Source organism: Phaenicophaeus curvirostris, chromosome Z (genome assembly GCF_032191515.1).
Source record: "Phaenicophaeus curvirostris isolate KB17595 chromosome Z, BPBGC_Pcur_1.0, whole genome shotgun sequence".
Taxonomy (NCBI): Eukaryota; Metazoa; Chordata; class Aves; order Cuculiformes; family Cuculidae; genus Phaenicophaeus; species Phaenicophaeus curvirostris.
In genome coordinates, this window is record NC_091431.1 from 2,639,968 (window position 1) to 2,666,322 (window position 26,355).

At 36.1% G+C, this 26,355-nt stretch overlaps 2 protein-coding genes across 9 annotated transcripts in view; both read right to left on the reverse strand.

Annotated features, from left to right (window-relative positions):
- The window catches only part of HSD17B4 (hydroxysteroid 17-beta dehydrogenase 4), a 201,307-nt gene that overhangs the window by 174,180 nt on the left and 772 nt on the right, over nt 1-26,355 (reverse strand). The gene's annotated exons all lie outside the window — the stretch shown is intronic.
- Nucleotides 1-26,355, reverse strand: part of DMXL1 (Dmx like 1) — an 81,475-nt gene that overhangs the window by 16,977 nt on the left and 38,143 nt on the right. For 3 of the 8 annotated variants that reach the window (XM_069880528.1, XM_069880530.1, XM_069880527.1), the window contains 17 exons: nt 26,110-26,343; nt 23,788-25,479; nt 23,115-23,225; nt 21,582-21,751; nt 20,288-20,385; nt 19,429-19,594; nt 18,462-18,714; nt 16,893-17,983; nt 16,442-16,633; nt 15,389-15,465; nt 15,076-15,203; nt 13,112-13,360; nt 4,703-4,866; nt 3,614-3,753; nt 3,214-3,299; nt 1,202-1,403; nt 173-290 (listed from right to left, as the gene is read on the reverse strand). In XM_069880528.1, coding sequence (XP_069736629.1) covers nt 173-290; nt 1,202-1,403; nt 3,214-3,299; nt 3,614-3,753; nt 4,703-4,866; nt 13,112-13,360; nt 15,076-15,203; nt 15,389-15,465; nt 16,442-16,633; nt 16,893-17,983; nt 18,462-18,714; nt 19,429-19,594; nt 20,288-20,385; nt 21,582-21,751; nt 23,115-23,225; nt 23,788-25,479; nt 26,110-26,343 — 5,171 coding nt within the window. Of the gene's footprint in view, nt 1-172; nt 291-1,201; nt 1,404-3,213; nt 3,300-3,613; nt 3,754-4,702; nt 4,867-12,027; nt 12,727-13,111; nt 13,361-15,075; nt 15,204-15,388; nt 15,466-16,441; nt 16,634-16,892; nt 17,984-18,461; nt 18,715-19,428; nt 19,595-20,287; nt 20,386-21,581; nt 21,752-23,114; nt 23,226-23,787; nt 25,480-26,109; nt 26,344-26,355 lie in introns of those variants that run through there. The other 5 variants (XM_069880529.1, XM_069880531.1, XM_069880535.1 and 2 more) reach the window with 4 other exon arrangements.

Sequence of the window (26,355 nt, forward strand, 5' to 3'; positions counted from 1 at the left end):
CAGTCTGTAACGAACACAGCTAGCCACAAATAATCAAAACAAGGAAATTCTGTAGATTGCCAGGTATTTTATCCACTCATGCTCCGGAAAGTAAACAAGGCAGCCAGGTGACATAGGTAAAAGCTCACAGACTGTCCTGCAACATTTTCTATGGTTTACATATCATACCAACCTCATTTCGGCATCGCTTCTTGGTAAAAATATTTCTGATAAAGGTTTCCTGGACTTGTTCCTGTTTAACCAAATACTGCCAGAGCCTCTTCACAGACAGAGCAAGATGACTGTTAGATCTACAAAACAAAGTTAAGATAAATATGTCATGCTTATATGTGCATGAGAGTGGAATATCTTATATTCTAATTAAACTATAGTCAGAAGAAATGCCGAAGCAAAATGACAGCTCACTAAATACTGTACAAGACCTATTAGGAAGCTTTATGGTACCATCTTCCTGACAAACCTATGTGTGGGAGCAGGTGCAGAAGGAAGAAGGAAGAGAACATGTAATAGTTTCATAGTCTATCTTGGGACAAGTGAGAAAAATCTGTTTGAGATTACACAATAATAAGGTTGCATGCAGGTTATTTACCAATCCACTTTATTCTTTACAACATGGGTGATTTCTGTTTATTGCTAACAAGTGCTTCTACTATATGGAAAATAAATGACTGACATTTCCTCCAAGGAACACATCATCAGCTGTGTAACTTCTCTGAAATAACGACGACTCTTTAGTAACAAAATTGGAAGGATTGTAGAACCAGATCAGACTTCAAATGTTTATGCTTGTCCCTAGAAACTGTGTGTTCAAGCAAAACTTGTAAAGATGAATATAGCTGCTTATCGCAGGTCCAAAACCTTCAAACCCTGAATTACTTTAAATCATTATTAAAAAAAAAGCCAGGCAGCAGATAATGTGTTAAGCTGTTCCTTCTCAATCAACTCAAGTTACTAAAACTAAGTGTGATAATCGTGAGACAGGCTTTCTGTTGATTCTGCACCTACCAGTGACAGTAAGAATAAAAACGTAGAAATCTTTTTTAAAAGCTATAATTTAAGAAACCAAGCAAACTTTTCTGTCTGGACTAGAGACAGTACATTATGTATAATTATGTATAAAGATATTATGTATAAAGATATTATGTATAAAGATATTATGTATAAAGATATTATAACCAGTGTTTATAAAAACTAGACTTACCTGAATGGAGTGTTTGCAGGCTCAAGTAAAGTTTTATGGCGAAGCAGTGCAGGACCAGCAGCTAGAGCATCTTCAGAAGCGTGAACTGAAATATACTGTTGAGGTGGACCCCCATATAACTCGAGACGTCGGAGAAGAACTTGTTCCCAGCGCTGTAGTGTTTTCAAAACTGCATGGCATATCGGGGAGCTAACTGGAAGCTCTAGGAAGACAAAAACAATAACAAAAAACCTTCTTCTCCATTATTAGCCTTGATGAAGATAATTCCACAGCTGAAGGCTGATGTGTATTTCAAATACCTCCAAATGTAAGCTCTATTAAAACGTAAACTTGATGTATACAACTATAAAAAGATGAACTGCTTTGTGTTATCATTGCTAAAAACAGGAACAGACTTCTATGCAGATTGACATTAAATATCATGGAAAAGATTCTCCTGGAAGCTATGTAAAGGAATATAGACAATAGGCAGATAATGAGAGCAAGCCAACTTGGCTTTAAAAGCACAGATCACGTCTGCTTAATCTGGTGGCATCTACAATGGACTGACTGTGCGGGTAGGCAAGGGAAGAGTAAATGATACACACTTACTTTTGACATCTGTCAGAGGCATTTGACATGGTTCCACACAACATCCTGACCTCTAAATTGGAGCAATATGTATTTGATGGATGGACTATTCAACGGATAAAGAATTGACTGAATGACTGCATCCAAAGAGACGCAGTTAATGGCTCAGTGTCCAAATGGAGATCAGAAATAATGACACAGATAGTGATAGTGAGGCAAGCAAGTTTGCAGACAACACTGATAGGTCCTGCAGCTGATTACTATAGGGAAGAGGTGTCATCCAGGCAGACCTTGACAAGCTTGAGCAGTGGGCTCATGTGAACATCACGAAGTTCAACAAGGACAAGTGCAAGGTCCTACACCCGAGTCAGGGCAATGACCAGTATCAATACAGACTGACTGATGAATAGACTGAGAGGAACTCTGTGGAGAAGGACTTGGAGATACCAGTGGATTAAAAAATTGGAGATGCACTGGCAATGTGAACTTGCAGCCCATCTGGGCTGCATCAAAAGAAGGGTGGCCAACATGGTGAGGGAGGTGATTTACCCCCTTAAATTCATTCTCATGAGACTGATCTGGGGTACCCAGTACAAGACAGACACGGAGCAGGTCCAGAGAAGGGCCACAAACATAGCTGCAGAGATGGAAAAAGAAGACGACTATGAAGGCTGTGTGAGTCGGGGTTGTTTAGCCTGAAAAAAAGAAGGCTCTGGAGAGGCCTCATTGTGGCCTTCCAGTACATAGAGGGAACTTACAAGAAAGTAACAGGAAGACTTTCTACCAGGGCCTGAGTTGATAGGACAAAAAGTAACAGTCTTAAACTAAAAGAACATAGATTTAGATTAGATAACAGAAAGAATTTTTTTTTAGAGAGAGGATAGTGAGCCACTGAAACAGGTTGCCAGATAAGCTGTAGAAGCCCCACTCCCTGGAAGTGCTCAAGGTCAGGATGGATGGGAATTTGTGCAACATGATGTAGTTAAAGAAAGTCTCTGCCCATAACAGGGAGGGTTGGACTGGATCGTCTTAAAGGTCCTTTCCAACACAAACCATTCCACAATTCTATGATTCTATGAAATAAGGAGTCAGAATAATCTAACTTGAATTACAAAAAAAGCTATAGGGTTTCCATGAAGAAATAAACATTGTAAACAGCCTGGTATGACCAAGAGGCAAAGAAAAACAACCAAGTATGCAGAGGCTTCTACTAACTACTGAGCATGCTTTCTCACCCACTCATCTTACCCACCCACCCACCCACTATGTTATTTTGAAAATATACCTGTATGACAAACAGTATCACAACAATTATTCCCAGATCATTGAAATATGAAGAACATCTGAACCAAAAATAAAGCTATAACATAAATATTATTCAACACATTACTGATTTTAAATGTGGTTATTAAGTATGAAAAGATAACTCTGCTGCTGATTACCTGAAAGATCATGTCCAGCCAAAGGGTAGAAAATCTTCAAATTGTGAAGTACCAGCTGAACCATTGCCAATCTCATCAGTGACCAACTAACAAGAAAGCACTAGTAAGTCATTTACTAATAGAAAAATAAATTTTTCTTACTTATTCACAATTAGGATTTAAATTTAGAGCTTTAAATCCTCATTATAAGGTGCTGAAAACTACAAACAGTATTTTAGAATACTATAGATAAATTCAATTCAAAAGTCACTATACAATGTATTAATAAAATGAATAAATTATCATTGTGAAAAATTAACACCTAAGTCTATATAATGCACCGCCATGAAATATGCAGTAAAAAGCCAGAAATGCAAGTCTAGCCATTGCAGAACATCTTGTATTATAAAGAATTACTTACCTGTATGAATTTGAATTAGAATGCTCTTGATTGTATGAATTTGATGCAAACACATCTCCATCAATATCCTCATCATCTTCACCACTTTCCTGACTCTCTTCTGAATCATATTCCACTTTACTTTGCGATGGAAGAAAAGGCTAAAAAGTCAAACAATATTCCTTGAGTATTTCTAGCCAACGTCTAGTTTTAAAACTCATTTAAAAATAGATAATATTTAATGTTTTTTATAAAAGAAGGGCATAACAATATAGCCTTACTCAATTTATTAACATTTAGAATTTGGATTTCTTGAAAGTTGTAGTTGTCCATGCCATACTTCAACAGCTTAACTATTTTTCACATTATGCAAAAATCTAATGCTGAAAATGAAACTACTAACAGTTTTCTAGATTTTATTTTGCTTTACTTTCACATCAGATATATCAAACCACACGCAGGACAGACAAGTTTGTCAGAGAGAAGCCAAAACCATTAATGTATTTCCCGTCTAGTTCTTCCAAGGGCTTAGAGAACCAAAGAATAAGAAAATACTGCTCTCTGCCTACAGGCTTCAATGCTTATGATAAGCCCACGACCAATGCCCCACTGTGTTATTCAGTATTTGCAATTCCTTTTTCGTCTGTGGTCCTTAAATACTGCTTACATATTTATTTTTCTACATGGCTAAAATGACAGAAATGTGCCATATAACTCCCCATCAAACTTTCTACAAAGAAAGATCTGCCAGAGCAGACTCAACTGAAAGCAACGTAATCTGTATATATGCTCATTTTACCCATTTGAAATAGAAGATAAAAAGCTGCTTGCATTTCCTTGTTCATCTAAATAGCATCAACTGTGAAAAGGCAATATGTTTCATTCATACTATTATCTGAACACAAATTGATTTCATAACAGCAGTTTTTAAGAAAGCTGCTTGAATAATATGTGTGGGTAGTTTTTTAGAAAACATTAAATTTGTCTAAAAAATCCAGGCAGCTTCCATCATGCATCTATATCGATACACAGAACAAGGACTAAGAAGGCAAAAATCACCATACCAGAAGTGATAGAAAATATTTAACAGCCATACTAGCAAAAAATTACCTTTGCAATAAAATAATCCCAGATGCTAAGCTCGGGAGGAACATATCTTTCTTTGTAAGATGGGGATTCTTGGTCTGCCAATGGCAATGCAGGCAACTGAGAACTCTCTTTTGGAGAAGTTTTTGATGAAAGCCTGTAATGTTTTTGTGGTTTCTCTCCATCATCTACAAAGAAGAAAATATAGTCTGTTACTTCAAATTGTCTGTTCCACCTTCTCCACTTGCTTTTAATAAAGGGTTTCATAATCAAAAGTAAAAGTCTTCCTTGTTACAAGCTTCTGGAACTTTATCTTCACATTTTGTAGCAAATAAGCATTGAGAATGCTGATCCTTGAATATTCAAACCTAATATATAACTAGAACTCCAGAAGGGGAAAACTCCCAGAACAAATAATTCAGAGATGTAGAATACACTTACAACCGCATTAGAGGCTTTCTTCCTACAACAAAAACACATATCGTTGTTCAAGCAAGAATACTGCAAAACTAAACTAGCCTAAATAAACACTACTGAATACTGTTCATGCTTGTTTTTAAAGAGAAGCCAAGAGTCTTGTCTTTCAGAATATACAAGTATAGTGTAAATATCTAAGCTTGCCATTCCTACTCCAAGTTTTAACTCCATGTCTCCTTCCAGGGAAAGTCTGTACTTTTTTTCTGATATAATTCTGATGATTCTATATGCCCATATTTCTCCAGAAAAGTATAAAAGTTCCATTTTAAATAATATAATCTGATACGTATCCAATATCAATCAGGGAAGGACTAATTAGTTTACTCTAATTCGTAGGAGTTAAGGGGTCACCTCACTTCACAATAAGAAGTGTTTATGAGAGATTTATTTGAATTGCATTCTTGATGATTAGAGTACTCAGGGAAACAGCTTATCCAAACTATCAGAAATATCTTAATGTAGTTGTATCACAAATTAATCAAGAAGCAAGCCTTATTTTAAAGCCCTTATTTTCTTGTTAAGAAGGAACAACTACCCAAATACGGAAAAAGTAATAGCTTGCTTAAAAAAGATGCTCACACAGCCATCTGATAACCTGAAATCATAACCTGGTTCTAAGGTAGGTGGACTGTATTCCAGTACAGCCTGTTAACAGAGAAGGAATTGTTTTGACTGTCACTGTCCCTGAGCAGTAACTTAGTGTTCTGGCTCTCCAGAACACTTCTAAAATGAAAAGGGCAAGGGCAAAAGGAAATCATACTTTGAGATTTGATACAACATTGTGGCCTTCATCTTCCATTACAAACAAAATGGACTTGAATCCATTTCCTATTTGATTGTAAAATTAGTTTATTTCAAGTAGATACACGATTAGTTTCTACAGTGAAATGACTGAATAGGTTCAAGACTTGGGTAAAACGAATAAAGATAAAACATTAAGACAAAAAGGGAGTCAGTCTTTTTAACTGTCTTTTTGATGTCCCCAGAACTTTCAACATCTATTTAACTGAGCACTGAACATTTACTTTTTTCATAAGCATTTCAAAATCTCACTTTTCCAGTTAAGGTTGAAAACGATGACATCACCTAAAACTGCGAACACACTTCAGTTCCACCCCACTCCACCTCCTTTTTTCAAGTGCAAAAGGCAGTTGAGGATGAAGAGTACAGAAAAACTTTTTGGTTGTTGCTTGTTAATTAAATGGGTGGGGTTTTTTGTTTTACACAGAGCAATAATGAGACCAGGAAGCCAGTAATAAGAGATTTCATCTAAGCATCTCTTAAGTAAAGGGGAATATGTGCTGCCTACTTGTTTGAGTCTTTGGCTGATGTTCGAGCAGTAATAAATAGGCTCGAAGAAGGCAAATCTGCAGGCTAGAAGAGCTTACCCGGAAATCAGATATCCCTATCCTGAGATTATGCATCAGCATGCTGGGTCAGGCTAGATGAACTAATATGAACATCAAACACAAATAGGTGCTTTATTGTTTTAACTTTCCTTATTTCCTTCTGCTACCAAGGACCCACAAAATAACTTCCGCTGAAGTTTCTGAAGTTACTTTCTCCTGTTAATAATGATGGGAACAGCATAAAAAGAGTCAGCATCCCTATGTATGCCCGGAGTGAATTACTACAAAGAGGCATTTCTGACAGCATTTTTTTTTTTTTGTTCACATGTTTTATCCGTAGGAGACTTTTGAGTCTTGAAAGATGCTTAAAAGATTATTTCCTTCAAAACTCTTACGGGTACTCCAAACACTTGGAAACAGAACGTCTAACACTCTGGACAAAAAAAAAAAAAAAAAACAAAGAAAACCAGTGCTCATTTAAGAAGTTATACTCCAGAAGTAAAGTTTACACACTCATAACACAAACTGAACCAACTGTAAACCCTGAGGAAGATAAGCTTATTTTTTTAAAAAAATTTTGGTTTTTTTATACCTCACAAACATGATTCCTCCCCTCCTCTGCCCAAAAGGGCAAATTCTCTGTATTTCACAGTAGCTGATGGATTTCATAATTTCTGGTCACTTTTGGAATAAAAAAACCCATGCTTTTCCAATAATATTTCAAAAATTTTGACCACGTATGAAGACAACCACTACAAGCAGCTGAACTATAAAATAATTCATCTATAGAATCTAACAAAACCTGAAGACAATATCTTTCACCTTGAAACTGGGATACTTCAACAGTCAGTGCTGCATGACTATACTGTATCATAATTTTTTGTCTTGTTTGGGATATTATTTGAAATCCACTTACCTGTACCAAGAGTTGCAAATATAACAGCTGCAGTACAATGCATTTTCACTTCATTATTTAAAGCTTATCAGCAAGCATGCACATGCATTACTATGAATTTTTAGCAATTACTTAATTAAAAATAAAAGGAAATTCACTAGGCATGAAATAAGGAGCAAGTGTCACATAACATAGAAATAAGATGTATATGCTCAAAGGTTGTTTTTCTAAGCAGAATTGAAAAAGCAAATGCTTTACTTCAAAACAGTACTTTTATTCCATTCTGTTGGATAATTCTTTGTATTTTTAAGAATACTGCATGCTAGCCATTTGGGAAAAAAGAAAATCAGTATTTAAGGTAAATGGAAGTACAAAACTATCAAAGTGGTTTCAAATACATACTAATAGTGCTAATTTCTTATTTTGCATTAAAAAAAAATTAAATTTTTAATAAATTTGTTTGAGTTTGTCATTTGGGATTTCAGGTCACTGATTAGATTCACTTTCAAATTTCTCGTGTATTTCTAGTTAGAAATCCTCCACATATTTTTTGCATTCAAAACATTTATCTTTGGTCCCATTTTGCTTGTAAGACAAATGCAAGATCTGTTATTTTCCAAGAATATTGGACTATTTCAGAGAAGAAAAATGCTTCTATTTCTGTCAAGATCTAACACATGCAATGATATTCAAAAGACCCGTTGCCCCCAACACCTCCTTTTCACCTTCCCAGGAAGAGTTAAAAGACAGATCTCTTGATTTCCCAGAAAACTGAAATGCACGTCAGAGTTACTGTGCCTCATTGAGGCATAAGGCATCAATAAGTCAATACTCTGTGAAAAATAGAAATCTTCATTAAGAGATGGAAAATTACAAAGTCCTTCTTTTACAAAAGCATCATCCTTGATTGCAGGCATCAAGTTGCAGCACTGATGAAGGCCAGAACAGAGTGGAATGACAAAGACATGACAAAGAAATACTGATTTTGCATCACACATCAAATCGTTTTAGAAAGTGTAAAGCCCTGAACAGGTAACTGTAATTCTTTGGGAAACTGTGAAAGCTAACAAGCACATGACCCTGGTGAAAGTCTGCACTGCCGTACATTTCAGCTCCAAACCAAAAAAGAATTTTTGTTTTGCACAGTTATAGATCCCAAAGTTGCCAACATGATGTTCTGCTTACTCGCGGGCGATAGCTCGCGTGATCAAGGTGATGAATTTCATGAATTAACACTCAAAAGCAGCAACTGCAATTAAGTTCATTAATTTGCAGTTTGATTACTACATGAACACAAGACTAAATTCTTTGTTGCATTTATGCATCATTTGACCGTTTGACTGAAAAGCTCAAAGGAAGTATGCATTATATTCTCAGATGTTTCTGAAAGATATTAAGACACTGTGGGCATTTCAATAAATGATGAGTAGAAACTTCTCAAAAAAAATAGATAAACACAAATACTTGGTGGCATGCATGAACTTTGCTGACATTTCCTGTTCTGATCATCTAATGCTTCTTCTACTGAGCCAAAAGAACTCCATCATGCACAGTGCAAACACTTCAAGTCAAACTTTTAATCTATTTTACTGGCTGCTGTAACCAAGAATAAGACAGCAATAGCAAGAAGACAAAGACTTCAATATAGAACCGGAAGGCCATACAAGTAATGAGGTTCTCAATACTCCAAAGTACCACATGAAAACAAGCTCAACACTGCAGTATCTAATTCAGAGTTGGAATTCAAGGCAATTATTCTCATACTGATGCCAAAATTTCCATTATTAATGATATCATAGGGAATTCTGCATTTGCTATTGTAGGTCCTTACATGACCTGGAAGGCTTTAACACTTGAGTAATCTGCGTGCTTTTATCTATTCTGAGATTAAGCTCTTCCTGGAGATAGAAGTCAAAATATGAAGACTTTTAACTGTTGTTTCTGATTTGCTGGTGAAACTGAGCAGCAGATATATAGCACTGCTGGATCTAGTCTGAGGCATAGAATGTTTCTAGCCTGAAGCACTACTAATGCAAGTTCAGCTTTTGTTGGTTTGCTTTAGATTATTGATGAAATCTACTTCACAGAAGGTGCAGCAAGCAGATGAATACCAGAGTTCTAAGGGCTTGTTTTTTCTTTACAGTTGCCTAAGCAAAACTTGGCCAAACACTAAATTCATTATCTGTTAGACATTCTGTTAACCTGTCAAGACACTTAAAAAATCTGTAATGGCCATGAATAAAGCTCTGTGGTGAGCATAGAAAAGCTACAAATTAACTCAGTGGGTCTAAGAGAAATACACATGTAAGACTGACAGCAGGGCTGCACATCCTATAGATAAATATTCTGTGTACATCAAGGCATCTATTTCTCAAAACCCCTACCATGTTAGGCAAAACTCATGGCAGTAAGAGCTGCTACTATTTCTCCCTACCGAAGTACTCTGAAACAATATTTGTGTTAAAACTTCTTTAATTGCTTGGAAAGGTAGGACAATCAGAAGAGAAAAATAACTCTTCTTAACAGCAAAGTATTAACAGATTTTTGATTTTCTGTATACGAAATCCAAAATGACAAGTCTATAGAGTGTCCTTGTAAAATACTCAAGTTTAGAAAGTAGTTTTGCATTTAATTGACTCTTGTAGCATGGAATAATTGAAAACACAAAATGAAAGTATGGATTTCTAACTGTTACAGTAAAATTCAAACTTTCCCTTAAGAACCCTCTGGATTACAGAGAACTTAACATCTCTACATAGACTTAAGTTGTAAAACAGTATTGTGAGGCAGTTTCAAAGAGAAACTATATAGTAAATATAATTCTGATAAGATCTGCTATAATTAACAGTAAGGCTATTTTTCAGGTGCTACTTGCCTCTTTGAAAACAAAACATATCCACAATTTCAAGACATAATGTAAATTCTCAAATGCTAACCCAGTTTGTCAAACATTTGCTGCAACTGCAAAAGCAAGAAACACAGCTGGAAAGTCTAAAGTAGCTTTAAAAAGCATTCAAACTGCTATACTTTGTCTGATATTTTCTGTGAAAGAGGAAACAGAACAACAGTTTTTCACACAAACTAATTCCTAACATGGATCGGGATTTTATAAGACTATCAGGAACTATTTTTTGGCTCCTGTTTTTCAATTTGTGCCTAAAGGAAAGATCATATTTATTTAAGAGAAATTTTATATCCAAAGCTATTATATGCTCAAGGAGCTAAAGCAAAGAGCGGAAAGGGAAATCACATAAATTCATTGGCCAGCACTGTACACAGTACTATAGTCTCTTCACATAACTTTGAAAGTTAAGAGATCAACATCTGAATTCAGATGAAGTGCTAAAGGATTGGGAGGGCAAGGAGGAGAAGACATGAAGGAAGGACATACCATAATAATAGACAGGGCATGTCATTATAATAGCATTTTTAGTGTTAAGAATTTCTGGCTTTTGACCTCCATTTGAAAGTGAAAACTTTTCACAAATTTCTGAAAAAACCCAAAAAAAACTAACTTAAGAGAAAAGAGTCTATTTATGCATTAAAAAAATGATAAATTATACAAAACCTAAAACATATTCTGGAAGAACATGCCATAGTTGACTGCAACAAGCATTCCAGTCATTTCTTACCCACTTCATTTCTGGGTGTCAGAAGAAAAAGTAAGACATGACAGTAAAGGCACAAAAATACAGCTGATTTTAATTCAATTTCCTTGCTTCATTAGAGTCTTTTTTTCTTTATTCTTTTTTTTTTTAATTCGAAGTGACAGAGAAAGATGTTTCTTGAAAAATCTTTCCACAAAATTTGCTCTAGATAAACATGTATTAAAAACAAATAACAGAACATCAGAATCCTAGGATTTCATAGGTTGGAAGGCACCTGGTCCAACGTCTTGATCAGAATAGGGCTGACTTAGGTGACGGCCTAGTTAGTGCAAGTTTTGAATGACTCCAAAGACTGAGACTCCACAACCCCAGCAGGCCCCTTTTCCCATGTTTGATTATTCCTACAACTTAATATTTAAAAAGTTCCCTTCTTCCTCTAAATTTTCAGTTTCAGGTTCTTGATTCTTCCAGCAACTTCTATTAATTCTGCAATCAGACGGCTAGCATTCCTTTTTAAGAAAAGCGTGCAGTAGACTGGCATTTTGTATGCATTTCAGAATACATTTCTATGTAAAACAATTATCTTGTTTTAAAACAGTAGTAGCAGCAGCATTAACACACCTCAGTGTACAGTTACCAACACCTAGGAAACTTAGAATTGCAAACAGAAGCCAGTTATACCTTCCAACAATTTTGATATGGCGAATATTTTTACCTTGATAAAATTATATTGAGAAATATTTATTCAATACCACAGAGAAAGGTGATCAGATCTAGAATAAGTACTCACTTTTGATTAAAGATCTCTACTCTGAAAGTAGACTACTTTTCTATTTCTGACAAAGCCTGTATAAGGAGACTACATCTTCAGTTTTCCTTAAATGCAAGTTAAAACCTTTTTATGTGTAACAAACTTCTACTATCAGTTATAACATAACAAAATTTCTATTAAGTTATATTTTGCGTATATATATACAGATGTTATATACAAAGTCATAATAGTTTAATTAGATTCATCTTTACAAAATCTTCCATTTAAAACATGAGATAATCTCTAGGATTGTTGCTTTTAAGTTTTACAGAAGTCCAACTACATTACAAATCATAATTCTGTACTAAAACAAAAGCAACACAGAATTAATTTTTGACCCCAGGAAAATTTATAATAATCTGAATTTAAAACTTAAATGTTGTTTGCTTTCCTAAAGGGTTCTCAGACTACCAAAATTGAGTATCAACAAGACTTTTTCTTTGTAATGTCTAGAACACTTAGAAATCCACATGCGTAATAATGCTTATACTCAGAAAACAAAACAAGCAGATCTCCAGCAAAGATATGAAACACTTCTGATCCTTTCAAACCATGGTCAAAGTAATTTAATATTCGACATTGATTTCAAATGAAGTGTAGTAAGCATATAACACCAGTGCCAATTTTTGCTTTTTAAAAAGGCCCGATTCAACTACTGCTTTAATGACAAAAATTCACTTTAAATTTTGATGTCATGGCTTGCAAACAGAAGTTTTTCTGTCTTTCTACATATGCAAAAAAATCACACAGAGCAAACTGCATGTAGAGGCCTAGTACTAAATCTAGTATCTTGCCTGAAGATTTGGTAGGACTATGAGTACTGAAGGCGGTAAGGGATTTGGAAAACCCCACACATTCCATGGAGAACACTACTACCTGCTGTGGGCTAGGCATTGGGAAGTGCCTACCTGCCAAAGAGAAAAAACATACTGTATTTGTAAAATGGGAAAATATTCCTGTTTTGAGAGAATGGGAAAGCTTTAAAATTAACATTAAAAACTAGACTTAATAATACTGAAAATTTCTTCTTTAAGACGAATTTAACCCACTTACTTTACAGCAGTTTTGCTAATTGAAAACCTTATTTTAATAACATTCATTTCTGCTTCCTGTTCTGTTCTACACAATATCTATGCCAATAATTGCAGATCATGATTTCTTTTTTTCAATCTAAAAATATATTGCATTATTACTGACCACAAACTATATAAAGCAATTACTTTTAAGCATTCAGCAGCCATATTCTCTTAAAAAAACCCAGACCACAAATACAAGTAAAACAATAGAACTAACCAGTTTTTGTCTTTAATTGCACTTGTCCTCTGCTGGGTGTATGAGCTCCTCCTCCAAAGATAGCAGACCACATTTTGTTGTTAAGTGGATGAGCCATAATCCTGTACAGCTCATTGCTAGAATGTGTTGCTAGGCCATGGATGAACAGACTCAGATAGACTGCAGTTAGAATTTCACAAAGTAAAACTGTGAGGCCTGGCTGGGCTTCCTCACCAGCAGAATTCAAGAGACGTATTAGAGCTGTTATTCCTGTTTAAAAATAAAAGCATATAGGTGTGTGTGTGAACATACTCTGGATTATCATGGGTATTTTGACCGACACTTTAGTATCTTCTAGTGCAGAAAAATTCTACGTTTTAGAGGCAATTGAAAACTTTGAAGAGGCATGCTGTTTAACAGTTTATTATTGTTTTTCAGCTTCATGTTTTGGACTAACACTTAAAGAAATACGTAGCAACCTTTCAAGAAAAGATGAAAAAAAATCACAAAAAAGTACTCAGATTTGGGCATATATATTAAGTAAAACACTGGCAGCTTTACTTCAGCTCTCTGGTACTGAAAATCCATGATACAGTATTTAGTTACATGACTTACATGCCTCTAGCTCTCTCTTTTCTGGCTCCTCAGCTCTTTCAGAAAGGATTAGCTCTTTATTCTCTACTTTTAATACAGTTCCTCAGAGTATATTCAACACATAGCACCCGATTCTTATATTTAAAATAATAATATTATTCTGCTCACTGACTTTGCTTATATTACCAGTTAGGTTTATAACTCCAGCATAACACTAAGTTGAAATGCTATATTCTTTCTTTACAGTGGTAAAATCAACCAAGTATCATGGGCATCATCTTGAACCACACATTGTCTGACAAGTTTTCTTTCACCCAAGTACCAAACATCTTGTATTGTTTTTATGCTCCTAAAAAATGTTGTAGAGTTTATATATGGCTCTGACTGCATCACTTTGTGCATATAAGTGAAAATACAAATACAGCGGCCAAAGAATTCTACCTCGTGTCGTACTCTCATTTGCAAAGCATCTGAAGGTATTAAAAAAAAAAAATAGAGGAATCTGTTCAAGGCGATACTACCTATAAGCACAACAGCTAAGAATTAATTGTCTCATTCACTAGAAATTTAACTATGCAACAAATGAAATAAGGAGAAAACAGATGACAACCTGATTTTTCTCCAAAATCTGCAGATTCAGTGACAGACCATTTTGTGGAAAAGAAAAAAAGTATAGCATCAAACACAAAGACCGGTCAAGATTCTCCAAAAGATTTTTTCTCCTTAATGAAAAAAAATACCACAATAAAAACCCATATTTCTTGGTTACTCTTACATTAAAATTAGTGCTATAAACTGAAGCTCACATACACATATATTATGCAGCTTACACTCCCTCTAATGTGACCCAGTGTAGCTTCATTATGCCAGATCCCAGCACGAGTTAAGAATTACCTGAAGTCCTACATGGACTTTAGAGCCACAGAGAAAAATAATTCACTATAATCTTCTCACTGTCAACAGTTTCAGGTCAGTTCAATTGCTGTACATAAACTACAGACATTATGAGATGGAGCACAACCTATGATAACCTTTCAAGCCCTTTTCAAGAGTAAGGAAGCAGAATAACAGTGAGACTGATCTGTTGCCTGCAGGGGGAGTGAGTAGAGTACAGGACAACACCCTACTTTCTATTTATTTGCCCTATATTATGACTCCTAGTAATATTTTTAGCAAAAGAAAGCAATATGAATCCACTTAACTTAGTGAATAACCCAAATTACCAGCTTAAAGCTTTTAAGAAACAAAGATAAAGTGTTATAATAACACCTTATTTTTTTACCACTGAGCTGTTACCACTAGGAAGTCCAGAGCACGGCTAAATGTTCTTGCAGTGGACCCAGACAATTCAGTTTTCTTTAAGAGGAAAGAAACAAAACATGTCTAGATACCTGGCCACTGAGCAGGTGATGTATTGGGAGTCACTGTTTCTTCTAAGCTTGTTGTTCTTAGAGAATGGCGTTGAGTTAATAGCACTGCCTGATACACTGTTCCAGTGAACTGATTTGCTTGAAATGAGCTGTGAAACAGAAAAGTACAATGTTGTATTTATATAAAAAAAGTTATGTTTAAAAGTATTCAAATGACAGCCCTTTCTAGATGTTGGCAGGTGTGGGCACTGCCTTCTGACATGCTATTGTCCCATTACTACAGCGAGAAACTGTATTGACCACTCTCTAAACAGCACTTTTCATTGGCTTTTACCTGTAGCTGTGGCCATCACAAAGACATTGGTAGATGCAAGCAGAGAGTGAGGCTGCTAAGGTATGCATTACGTATATCTGTAAGACAAAAAGGAATAGAATATAGAACATATCACACTCAAGAACAACAGTATTAAGTGCCATTGCCTACAAAGCATACAGATTTGTAGTAGTGCAACGAGTACTGAATATGGAAGGTACAAGCACTTATAGCAGAAAATCACTTAGGAAGACATCTTCTCTTCAGAACTCACTTCAGATAAATCAATTCATTTTGCACTGAAAGGGAGGGGGAAGCTCTCAAGCCCTCACTGTCCCCACCAGCCCATAATCACAAATCAGCTTCAGCTGTAATGTATTTAATTAAGAAATAGCATCATATTAAACCTCTATGCAACAGCCACAAATGATTATACCATAAGGCAGGAGCAATATCCTGGCTCGGAATACAAACACTTTGCTTCCAAACAAAAATCACAACGTAGCTTAATTTTTGACCAATTCTTATGCAGCTGTCAGATACATACACTGAGTGTATGTATCTGATGTGATACTGAGTATCACACTGATGACTACTTCTATCACAGCTGACACTTCTCTTAATATATCCAAAAACACATTTATGTGTGAAAAACAGTTGATAAAAAAGGTTTTTAAAAAATGCATTATTATAATTAATTGTCTGCTTCCTCTGAAATGACACAGAGAATAGGAACTGAGCAATCTTGGAGTCTTCTCTAGAAATCCGCAGTAAAATGAAACATGATTTGAGCCCTAATACATACAAAATTTCAGGAAAGATTTAACCTAACAGTTAAAATTCGGTTTCAGTCCAAGGTTGAACCAGATGCTCAGCACCTCAACAATAAGTAATAATCAGGGACCACTATTTTAGCTTAGGGCAAGTTCTACAAAAAATATTTATTTTCCACAGTTTTATAACACATGTAGGCACACCAGAATGTTTTCATGCTGCCAGAAAATGATTCATGACTTCAGCAAATCAGACAAAGACAACAACAACAAAGCCAAAGAACTATAAAAAAATACACACCTTGTTATCCTGAGTATCAGGATGAGGTGGCGAATCAAGGTTTATTATGGCATGTAATATATCATGAGTTAAGTTACCAAGATGTAGCAATGGATTAGCCACCACTGTTTTGGCACTAGCTGTGCAAGCAAACAGGAGAGGTACAGAGCTTTGCTCTGGTAGAGGGCTGGAAGGTATCTGTATTGACTGTTCCTAAAAATAAGCAAGAAACACACATGCTAAGTTATAGTACAGTTTCCTAAAGACAACGGAACTTTTGAAAGGGGAGAAGGGGATTCTAAACAACAAAAAATCCTCATAGCCTACAGAAAACAACATTAAAAAGTGTTACACTTATTATGAAACAGGTGCATGCTAGAATAGGAAAACTTTAACAATAACATAAAGCACATTAAGAAAATCTACAACAAACCTGAAACAGAGAAAACAGAAACTAAGTTCCCCCACATACCTGCTGAGATTCCTGCAACAGCAGAATTAATTCCATTCTGACAGATGCCAAACCTCCTCCATGAGAGCCATGAAGTATACAGTAACTAAGGAACATTCTTAGGAGAGACTGGTATTTCAGAAGCCATTGACGTCTTTTCTGAAAGTCTTCTTTCTGTAGCATATTTTTTTGCTGGTCAGCTAAGTCTTCAGTGTTTTCATGTAATGTAGCTTCTTCTGGCATCACACCAATTCCTGACTGTGTCTCTTCTACTTCAACATTATAGTCACAAGTCTTTTGAAGAGCCACCACTTCTCTTTCAAGCCACTGATAAAGCTGATACCTCAATTTCCCACCGTCTACCTCATAACCAGTTGACAGTGTACGAAGCTCTACAGTAAGAATTTTCAGGCATGCTCTAAACTTTAGCTGTGCTGAAATTATATCTTCTGATGGACTTAAAATGTCTTTGTCATCAACTACACTAAACGATTCTGTGAAGCTAGAACTTGTTTCATATGATTTCTCAGTTTTCTTGAGGGGTTTTAGGTCTTTCATTACCAGGGAAGAATCTTCACTCTCATCACTTTCATCACTGTCTGACTGGAGCTTCAGAGGTTCATCTTGGAATACCACACTTGACTGGCTCCAGTCAAAGGAAAGTGTTGAACTTGAATGTTTTCCTGATGAGCAATCTGAAGATGAACCTAGACCATTCAATACTGGCTGTGACCAATCAATACTGCAAGACTGGTCTTTCGTTTCCAACTCTTTAACTGGAGAGGATGGTGAGAAATCTTTAGTGGCATCCATTAAACTAGGGGATCTACAGGAAGACTTTGACCTCTTGACAACTTTCGGCATCTTTGATAACACTTCTAAGGCCAACATAGGGCAACCAGCTTTCAGATGAGCATATGCAGTGGTGAAAAACAGACGTCTTTCACCTAGGTTGATTTTGTCAGCTAATCCATTTTCTACTGTTAGGCAAATATGTGTGGAAGACGTATCAGAAGAGCCAAAATGACGTCTCAACAAGAGAGGATGTGTTCTTAAGTAGTTATAGAAGTTAAACACTGCAGGGTTACAACTCGACGAGCCATTTCCTTCATCTGAAAAGATATTACATCATGAGGAAAATCTACTATTCTGTATGAAAGAATTAATCTGCAAAGTTCTTCCCAAGGACTAAAAGCTACAAAACACCATGCATTCCAGACTCTCCTATGAAAGCGTGCGATCAGAAATTTCTTCCTAGGTTGTGACGGAGTCAAGCTAAGTAACAAAGGAAATATGCCTCTTCATCTTTAGGCTGCTGCCAGAAAAAAAGCTGCATCACTGCAAGGTCATTCTCATCACCCTGACAGTCACAAACTTAAAGGATAAACTCAGTATCCATTAGTGGGATACAGAATAACAGCACAGCTATCCTATTTACTATAAAACCCACATATATTGCTACAGCAGGCCATTTACTAGCAACAGTGAGCAGCATCGCCTGGTCTTGTTCAGACTATGCTTTAAGAAACTACTACTTAAACGATCAAATAGTTAAAACCAACCTAACAGGCAAAATACTCATATTCTTACCTCCTTCATCTTCAACAGAATGCGTAATCAAAGTGTCAAGAGCCTTGCTATAATCTTCCAAAATCCAGTAAGCCATACTTCGCAGAAAAGGGTCAGAGTGCATGTTTCCTGAGCTCTCTTTTCCAGGAAACACACCTCCCAAAATTCTCTTCTGTAGTATAGATTTATAAGTACTAGATACTTCAAACTCTGATTCATAAAGTCTTGATATTACAAGAGCCAACTGAATGTCATTCAGTCTTTCAAGGCAGACCTAATTAAAAATAAATATATTCATGAGACTAAACATTATAATTTCTCCTCTCATTAAAATGATCACAAGACAGGAAGTGACATAAATTTGTTCACACTGACATAAGTAGGTCTATCAATTCCATAAAACATTAGTAGGAACTATGTACTATAGCTGTGGCCAATTGTTAGAACTCGTTTGCAGTTTCTTCAGTTTAAGCCTGACATGACAATAGATATTTGAAATCAACTGGCTTCAATAAATCTTTGTCAGTGTGCACATGTCACCTCCTGGAGCTGGATGCTGGTTACAAAGCTTTACAGAACAAATCATTCATTACCAGAGAGATTAATTTCCTACCATCTTTTCAACTGAAACAGGCCCAGAAAATACATATTTTTGTGAAGGGATTCCAGGGCCAACCCACATCATTGTCAAAAAGCCTTCATTTTCAGAAAGCAAATTAATGGTAGGTAGGCCTCTCAATATTATTATGGAGAAACTAACCATGGGACATTTTAGTATCACTAATATGAGAGCTAAAACAGAATCAAAACGTAAAGATCAAGGATTTGTAATTTGTTATTAATTTGGAGCAGAGGGTGGGGAGGGAAAGAACATAACCCTACTAGAATCTGCAGAGGTCATACTAGTGCAAAATGCGAGTCACATTCTATATATTTGTAAGTTTGGGAGAATGAAACAGTCTTAAACTAAAGTTTATTACTTTATTACCTCCACTGCATCTTTTAAGTGTCCTGCCAACAAGAAAAATGCTGCAGAATGTTCAAAACGCTGTTTGCCAAGCAAAGAAAAAGCATTCTTTAATGCTGCTTTGCGCCATCTGTCCTCAGCAAAGTTGTTTCCAAAAAATTGTGTCATTTTAGCATCTTTTCGGGACCTGTATATCGAACATAATTGACAAAAATATTATGTTTTACTAGATGCGTTATGGCTCTTCATTTTCTCAGATGCCAGCAGACTTTCAAGCAGATTTTTCCATTAGGAAACCCAAAAGCTCTCACCACACTGGGAGCACAGAAGGCTTCCTTTGGATATTTAAAGATAACAAAAACTTTATTAAATACAAAAACTAATGGTATTTTCAGTTAACCTGATACAAACCCAGAAAAGTTCATTTTTCCCCAGTGAGCTCTTAAAAGTAAGAGACAAGGGAAACTACTTTAAGAAGTTTGTGAGTTGAATGGTGTATTATGAAAAGCAGTTTAAAAGACAGGCTTATTTAAGTCCTCTGAACTTGAGGTAAAATTTGTAACAAAAAGCACTTTTCTAAAGGAAAATATGTCATTCTACATATTACATAAGTCGTCCTCAAAAATAAAGCAGAATCACACAGATTGAAATTACAGTAGATTTGAGACCCAAATTTGAAGTATCTGCATTCAGAAACAGCACCTAAATTATCCTAATAAATACAAGAAGCTTAAAAGCTACTCATTCAATGTAGTGACTAATGGAGAAATTGAATCTGAGCTTTCAATGATAATACTTTTGCTTCTTTTGGATACACAACTTTTTTCCCCAAACCATACCAGACTGTGAAACGCGATGTAAGAGCTTGCCTGTCTCCTACCTGTATAATCCCCAGACCACAGCCTTCTTTTTCATTGCGAGGTAAAATATGGCTGCATCAAGTGGATCATTGTTTCGCTGAAAGGCTGCTTTAGCCACCTGTGAATACAAGTGTAACAGGAAAAAAAACCAACCAAAGTTTACACAAATCTTAAACAGGATACTTGTAGCTTTGGGTATCCTATGCCCCATAGTGCTTGGAAGTCCTCTTTAACATAGGATGCATCCTCTCACTATGAGCCTGAGATAAGAACAGGTGAAGATATCACAGCTTCAACCCCTTGCTTTTGTTTGATATCGTTTAGCTAATACTCTTCCAGTTCTAATAGCTTTTTGGCAGATCAAATAGGAATGGCTGTATCTGAAATCAGTCCCTGAAATCACAACAAAATTAATCTATTAGTTGCTCTGGTAATCAAAGGATAGACGGAGTCTTGAAGAACAGTCTGGGAGCAGTCACAGTAGGAGAAAAGTTGTTTACAGGAAATTACTTTTGGAGGTCAGAAAGGAAAAAGGGTTAACTGCCAGCAAGAACAGACTGAGACCCATGTAAGGCAACCTTAAATGCAGGCCCAGAATTCCTGGGATTTTTTTAAGTATAAGGCAGGTAAGTTTCACAAAGTAATGATTAATTGCTGAAGATTGAAAAATAAAAGTAGAGACATGCATTTTACCACTCTGTGTTCTGTAGTCAAAGTATCTCGTGCATGTCATTTTCTAGCTCAATGCACTTGGCTTTTCCAAGAGCTTAAAACAAATGGTAACGAGGTTAGGCTTATTGCCACTGTCTGTGTGGTTATTAACATACATATTTGAAAAAAAAAAAAACCCAAACAATCCAAACCCACAAAAAACACCCACAAAAAAACCAAGCCAAACCAAAATAACAAGTTTTGTTATTATGGAAATGTATCAGCGTATGAGACAGACATACAGCATCTTGGCTGATGCCTTTTCTGACAGGTCTCTAAGGAGAACTTTTTTCTGTAACATGTTTCATAATTTTGCTATAAAAAACAACTACATGGTCAATCTGCATCTTGAGCACACACAGTAAGCACTGTACACTGGACCTTCAAAATGCAATATCTAAAAGCCCAAAATGTATTTCACACTGGAATATGAAACCTAGTTAAATACAAAAGTTCATATTCATACAGTAAACTATGTACAAAAAATACAGCACTAAACACCCAGAAATACTGAATATATGTAAAAATTTAAAACCACGTAAAATAGAAGGTAAACACACTTCAAAGAAGTTTGGTAAATTTGCATCAGAATGCTACATTTACCTTTTCTATGCATTTCCGCAGGCTATGGATGTTTCGAACCCACCATCCTATACCCATAGCTCTAAGTTCTGACCACGCTGGATCTCCTTTCTGCACTGCTGGCAGCATGCTCAGTAGTTCTTCTTCTGCTACTGAATGAAATGCCCAGGCAAAATGACTAGTAGACAAGCCTACAAAATAAGCCATTAAAAAAAAAAAACCAAAAAAAATGAGAGAGAGGGAGAGAGAGAGAGAGAGAGAGAGAGATTCACTAATAAAACACTCCAAATCGGAAGTGAAGGGGTGGGAAAGGCAGAATGGAAGAAGGTAAAATTGTTCAGTTTGGATTTTAAGTGCGTTGCTGATGAAGCAAGAGAAATCAAAGAATATTTGTAAGCACTGCATTCCAAATATTTAAGAAAGGTTATAGAGCTAAGAATATTTTTTCATCTGTGAACTTTTTACGTCAGTTTGCAAAGAAAAGAGCTACTGACTAAATCATAAAGTATACTGGGTGGCATTACGATTAGCCATGACACAAAGTGCAGCATACTGATCAAACTTGTCAAAGCCTTGAAAAGGTAGGTTCACTGTTTTGAGTTGGACTAGAAAAGGCATAGATTCAATAACCACAGTGGAAAACAGGGTTGAGGATAGAGATACAAATTAAAAAAAAATATCACATGAAGACAAGAGCAGCAGCTAAGCAGCAGCACAGCTGGCAATGGATAACTGAACCTCCAGAGGAGGGCCAAGAAATGCTTCTTTTCAGGGAGGCACACACAGCTGAACCTCTGCAGATGCCCTGGAGGCACCTCTTACTCTCACCAATTTCTGAGCTCGGCAGAAGCAGAAGTATCTCAACTAAAAGTATTCCATCAGGGAGCTAACTCAGCTGTACTTTGTTGTGACAGTCCTGGCAAATTCCAGTCTGATGCAGCTGAGAAGCGGGTGACAATTAATGAGATTGGAAATGCCATCAACTGTCATGATGACTAATGAAAGGGTAAAGAAGCAATCACAGCCTGTCCTTTAGATTTGATCAGGTGTAACCAAATCCATCTCATTCTGTTGCCTGCAGTATCAGGTTGGAACTACTTAAAACAATGACAAAGAAAACTATTTGAAATAGTTAATCAAATAATGCCTGTATGGATATGAAAAAAACATTAAAGTCTGAGTAGACTGCAAGAGATTTTTCTTCCTAGTATGTATTAAAAAAACTAAGTAAATACTCTGTTTTCTACTGCATTATTCCCCCAGAAGGTTATCAGAACAACAAGGTACTAGAAATGCTAGTTCTTTTGGGAAAATAGAAAAAAAAATGAAAACAAAAAAACGGTTAGAAGAAAAAAAAATCACTTCAGTTCCAAGACCGCTACCTAAAATAAACCAGACATTTTTTGCACTGCCATACATTCATATTGAAGAATACTATTTTTAAAAACTGCAACAAAACTCATTGATTCTGCAAAGGCATATCAACATCACAGAAATCCTACACACAGCTATGTCACTAGGACCTCATCTCATCCAACAAAACACATCAATTACCTTGGTGGAGAAGTTGAGCTCTGTGTACAGGAGGAAGTGAAGTTGTTAGAAATGTGTGAAGCCGAACAGCCAATAAAAATTTCAAACCACATTCATCAAGAGTTTCTCCACCTGGAATGAAATATTTTTATATGCATTTTAGAGAAACTACTAGTAGTAGCTATTCGGTGTCTTAATAGCAGAAATACTTTACATTTCTATAACTACTAATGCTTTAAGTTCATGAATATAGCAGATTAATTTGTAATTCTTCCCTTCAAGGAAAGGGAAAAAGGAAAATTTCAGATATAAAGTTTTGCAGCTGTTCTTAATGCAATATTACTATACAATAAAATCCATAAACTTATTCTCAATTTCTCTATGTAGTGCAAACATTAGCCATTAAGAAAACTGCCTTTTCAAAAGTGAATTAGAAACAATTATGGTATGTGGACTGATGGATTAACACTGGCATTAACTGTTAGTTGTACAAAACACGATGTTATTAAAGTGTGAAGTCTTGAAATGCAGTTAACAGTACATACTGTGATGGCACAGTAAATACTACAGGCTTTACTATAAAACAAAACTATGAAATAGTTTCATAAGCCATAAAAATATTCCAAAATAGGAAAAACTTCTATAACAGGTTGTGAAGTACAGTAATATATTTAACTTCGAAGAGAGAGCTTACCCTGATTTCTGTCTCTGCTTTCTCCAATGTCAGTACTAGTAGTAGCAATTGTATCTGCCAAGGCCATCAATGACATCTGCTCCATCCTAGTCAAACCTGGCAAGCTTGAATGAAGCAAGTGACGAGAAAGAACTTGAGCATGCTCTGGTCCAAAGTAAGTTGGGCTATACTGAGAAAGATCAATGACTTCTGGTTTCAAACTGTCTTCATCTGCATCAAATGTAACAAGTTCGTCTGTATTTATGACAGTATTTTGAAAGAGATCTTCATAGTTGTCACTAGGCGTATCTTTTTTTATTTGACTACTTTGATTATTAGACTTCTCTGAATGAGATGAATCGTCATCTGCAGCAAGCAGAGCATACAAAGGCAACGGTGGGACAGAATCTATTTCAACGTAGTCTGAAGTCTCAGTTTTGCTGAATGTTTTGGGATCTCTTGTAGTACTCCCACTAGCACTGATGATCAGAGATCTGAGCCTCTTATCATGATTAGGTTCAGATTCATTTATGGCAACAACTTCTCCAGCAATGCACTTCACCAAGTGGGACAGAATGGCTTTTGCTCTACGTACTTTACCAAGATCCATGAGTTCCAACAACTGATATGGATGGTACTGAGGTAAAGTGGGAGATAATGCATGAGCTGCTTCAAAAAGACCAGAATCTTCCATTTCCGCAGACAGATCGCAGGCAGATCTTTTCCCACTAAGTTTCTGTGCGAGGCTGGTCATAGATCTGGTCAAGGTTCGCTTTGGTGGATGCAGACCTGAGGCAGCTGACTGGCTTTGTTTCATTAAGCTACTTATAAACAGCATACTTCCGCTGTAGGAATCTGCACTAACTAGTTCCTGCTTGGAAGGAGACTGCCACTGTGAATAAACATGCATTTCACAATCCATTCCAACTACAAGAATGCCATCACGCACCCAAGACAAGGAAACTGGAAAAGGAGGTGACCCCTCCACAGAGGAAACTAAGTCCACACACCGCAGCAGAACAAACCTAGAAAGTGTTGTAGCCTTCGTACTGACGCTATGGGAGAATGCTACAATCTCCTTACCGTTCTGTTCTTGGACTTTCCCAGACAGCTGACCAAACATATAAAGTTTTGATCCAATTCCCACTGTTAGAATATGTGAACCATCTTCCCTAGACATCCAATCTAAGTGTACCAAGTGTTTAGTGCTGGGCATATTCCCACTGTGAGACAGAGAAACGTCTTGTTGGTTATAAGCCACTAAATTACTATCAATACTAACACCAGACTCTAGCATGGTGCCTACCTCATCCAAATGAAGAGTCTGTTCTAGAATCCAAGAAGAACCCCCTGTAGACTCACATTCAAAAATACTAACATGCATTATGAAATCTTGAGAAAGATTACTATTTTTAGATGTTGCCTGCTTATACGCTACTGCTAATCGGTTCGTGTGTGCACAACTAACTTCAGTTGGCCTGCCTGGAACGTTAATAGCACTACTATTGAGAAGTCCATCCTCAATCAGTAATGGCCACTCTTCCCACACATATGAAACATCACACTGTGCATTACTATGTTCTGGCATGGAAGAAGCTGATGATTCAGTGGTAACTCTGCATCTCCAGAATCGAACCTTTCCATCAGAGCATGAAGTAGCCAGTAGATAAGGTGCGCGACAAACAGGATATATGGAAGAAGAACTGAGGTGTCCTAAAATTAAGTAAAAGACACTTTCACTGGGGGGAATATTAAAGACAACAAAAAAATCTCACTTTAATTCATATTTTACTTTTCTGAAACAAAAAAAATACTAACAGTTCCTCAAAGAGGGTTGTTTGCAGGGCTTCACAAAGGATACAGTGTGACAAAAACACTAGGAAACCATTTTGCCTTTTGATTCCATTTCATGTTCTAGAGAGGAGTCAAATTACATCATCTAAAACTGCACATTAATATCTATCACCTCTCCCAGTAAACAGAATTTCCCATTCAAAAATCCTATCTCATAAAATCTTTGTATTTTTTTTAAATATTACTGATGAAAGCCTTAAAATTTAAGTATAGATCCTACAAAAAAGCCCAAGAATCAAATCTATACTTCTACAATTCTGTTTACTGCAAGAATTTGGAATTCAAGAAATGCTTTAACTAAAAGAAAAGCTTCCAGGATCAAGATATAAAGTGAGAGGAGTATGTGTTAGTAAATCCTTGTAGATCCACCTACAGGGCTTTAATTTTAACAAGAAATGCCAAACTTACTATTACTTTGTTTCTATTTTAAGACCAAAGCCAGAAAGGCAAGGATTCCCTATTTTATTCCTTAAAAAAAAAGTTACGAACCTGCTGATGGCTTTACACTTATTATCTCTACTCCTTCTGGCAAATTCAGCTCTTGACTATACACCATTTTGGAAGACAGAGTAAGCCAGCTGGTGCTCTGAAGGTTTGCTCTACAGGCTTGATACTTTTGAGTGAAAGGTGATTGTATCTTCTCTGGATCTGGCGAGGAATACAATTCTTCTGATTGTGGTTCTGCTTCAGTTGCATTTGAATCAATCTTTTCATCTGAAAAAGCTGCATTGTTAA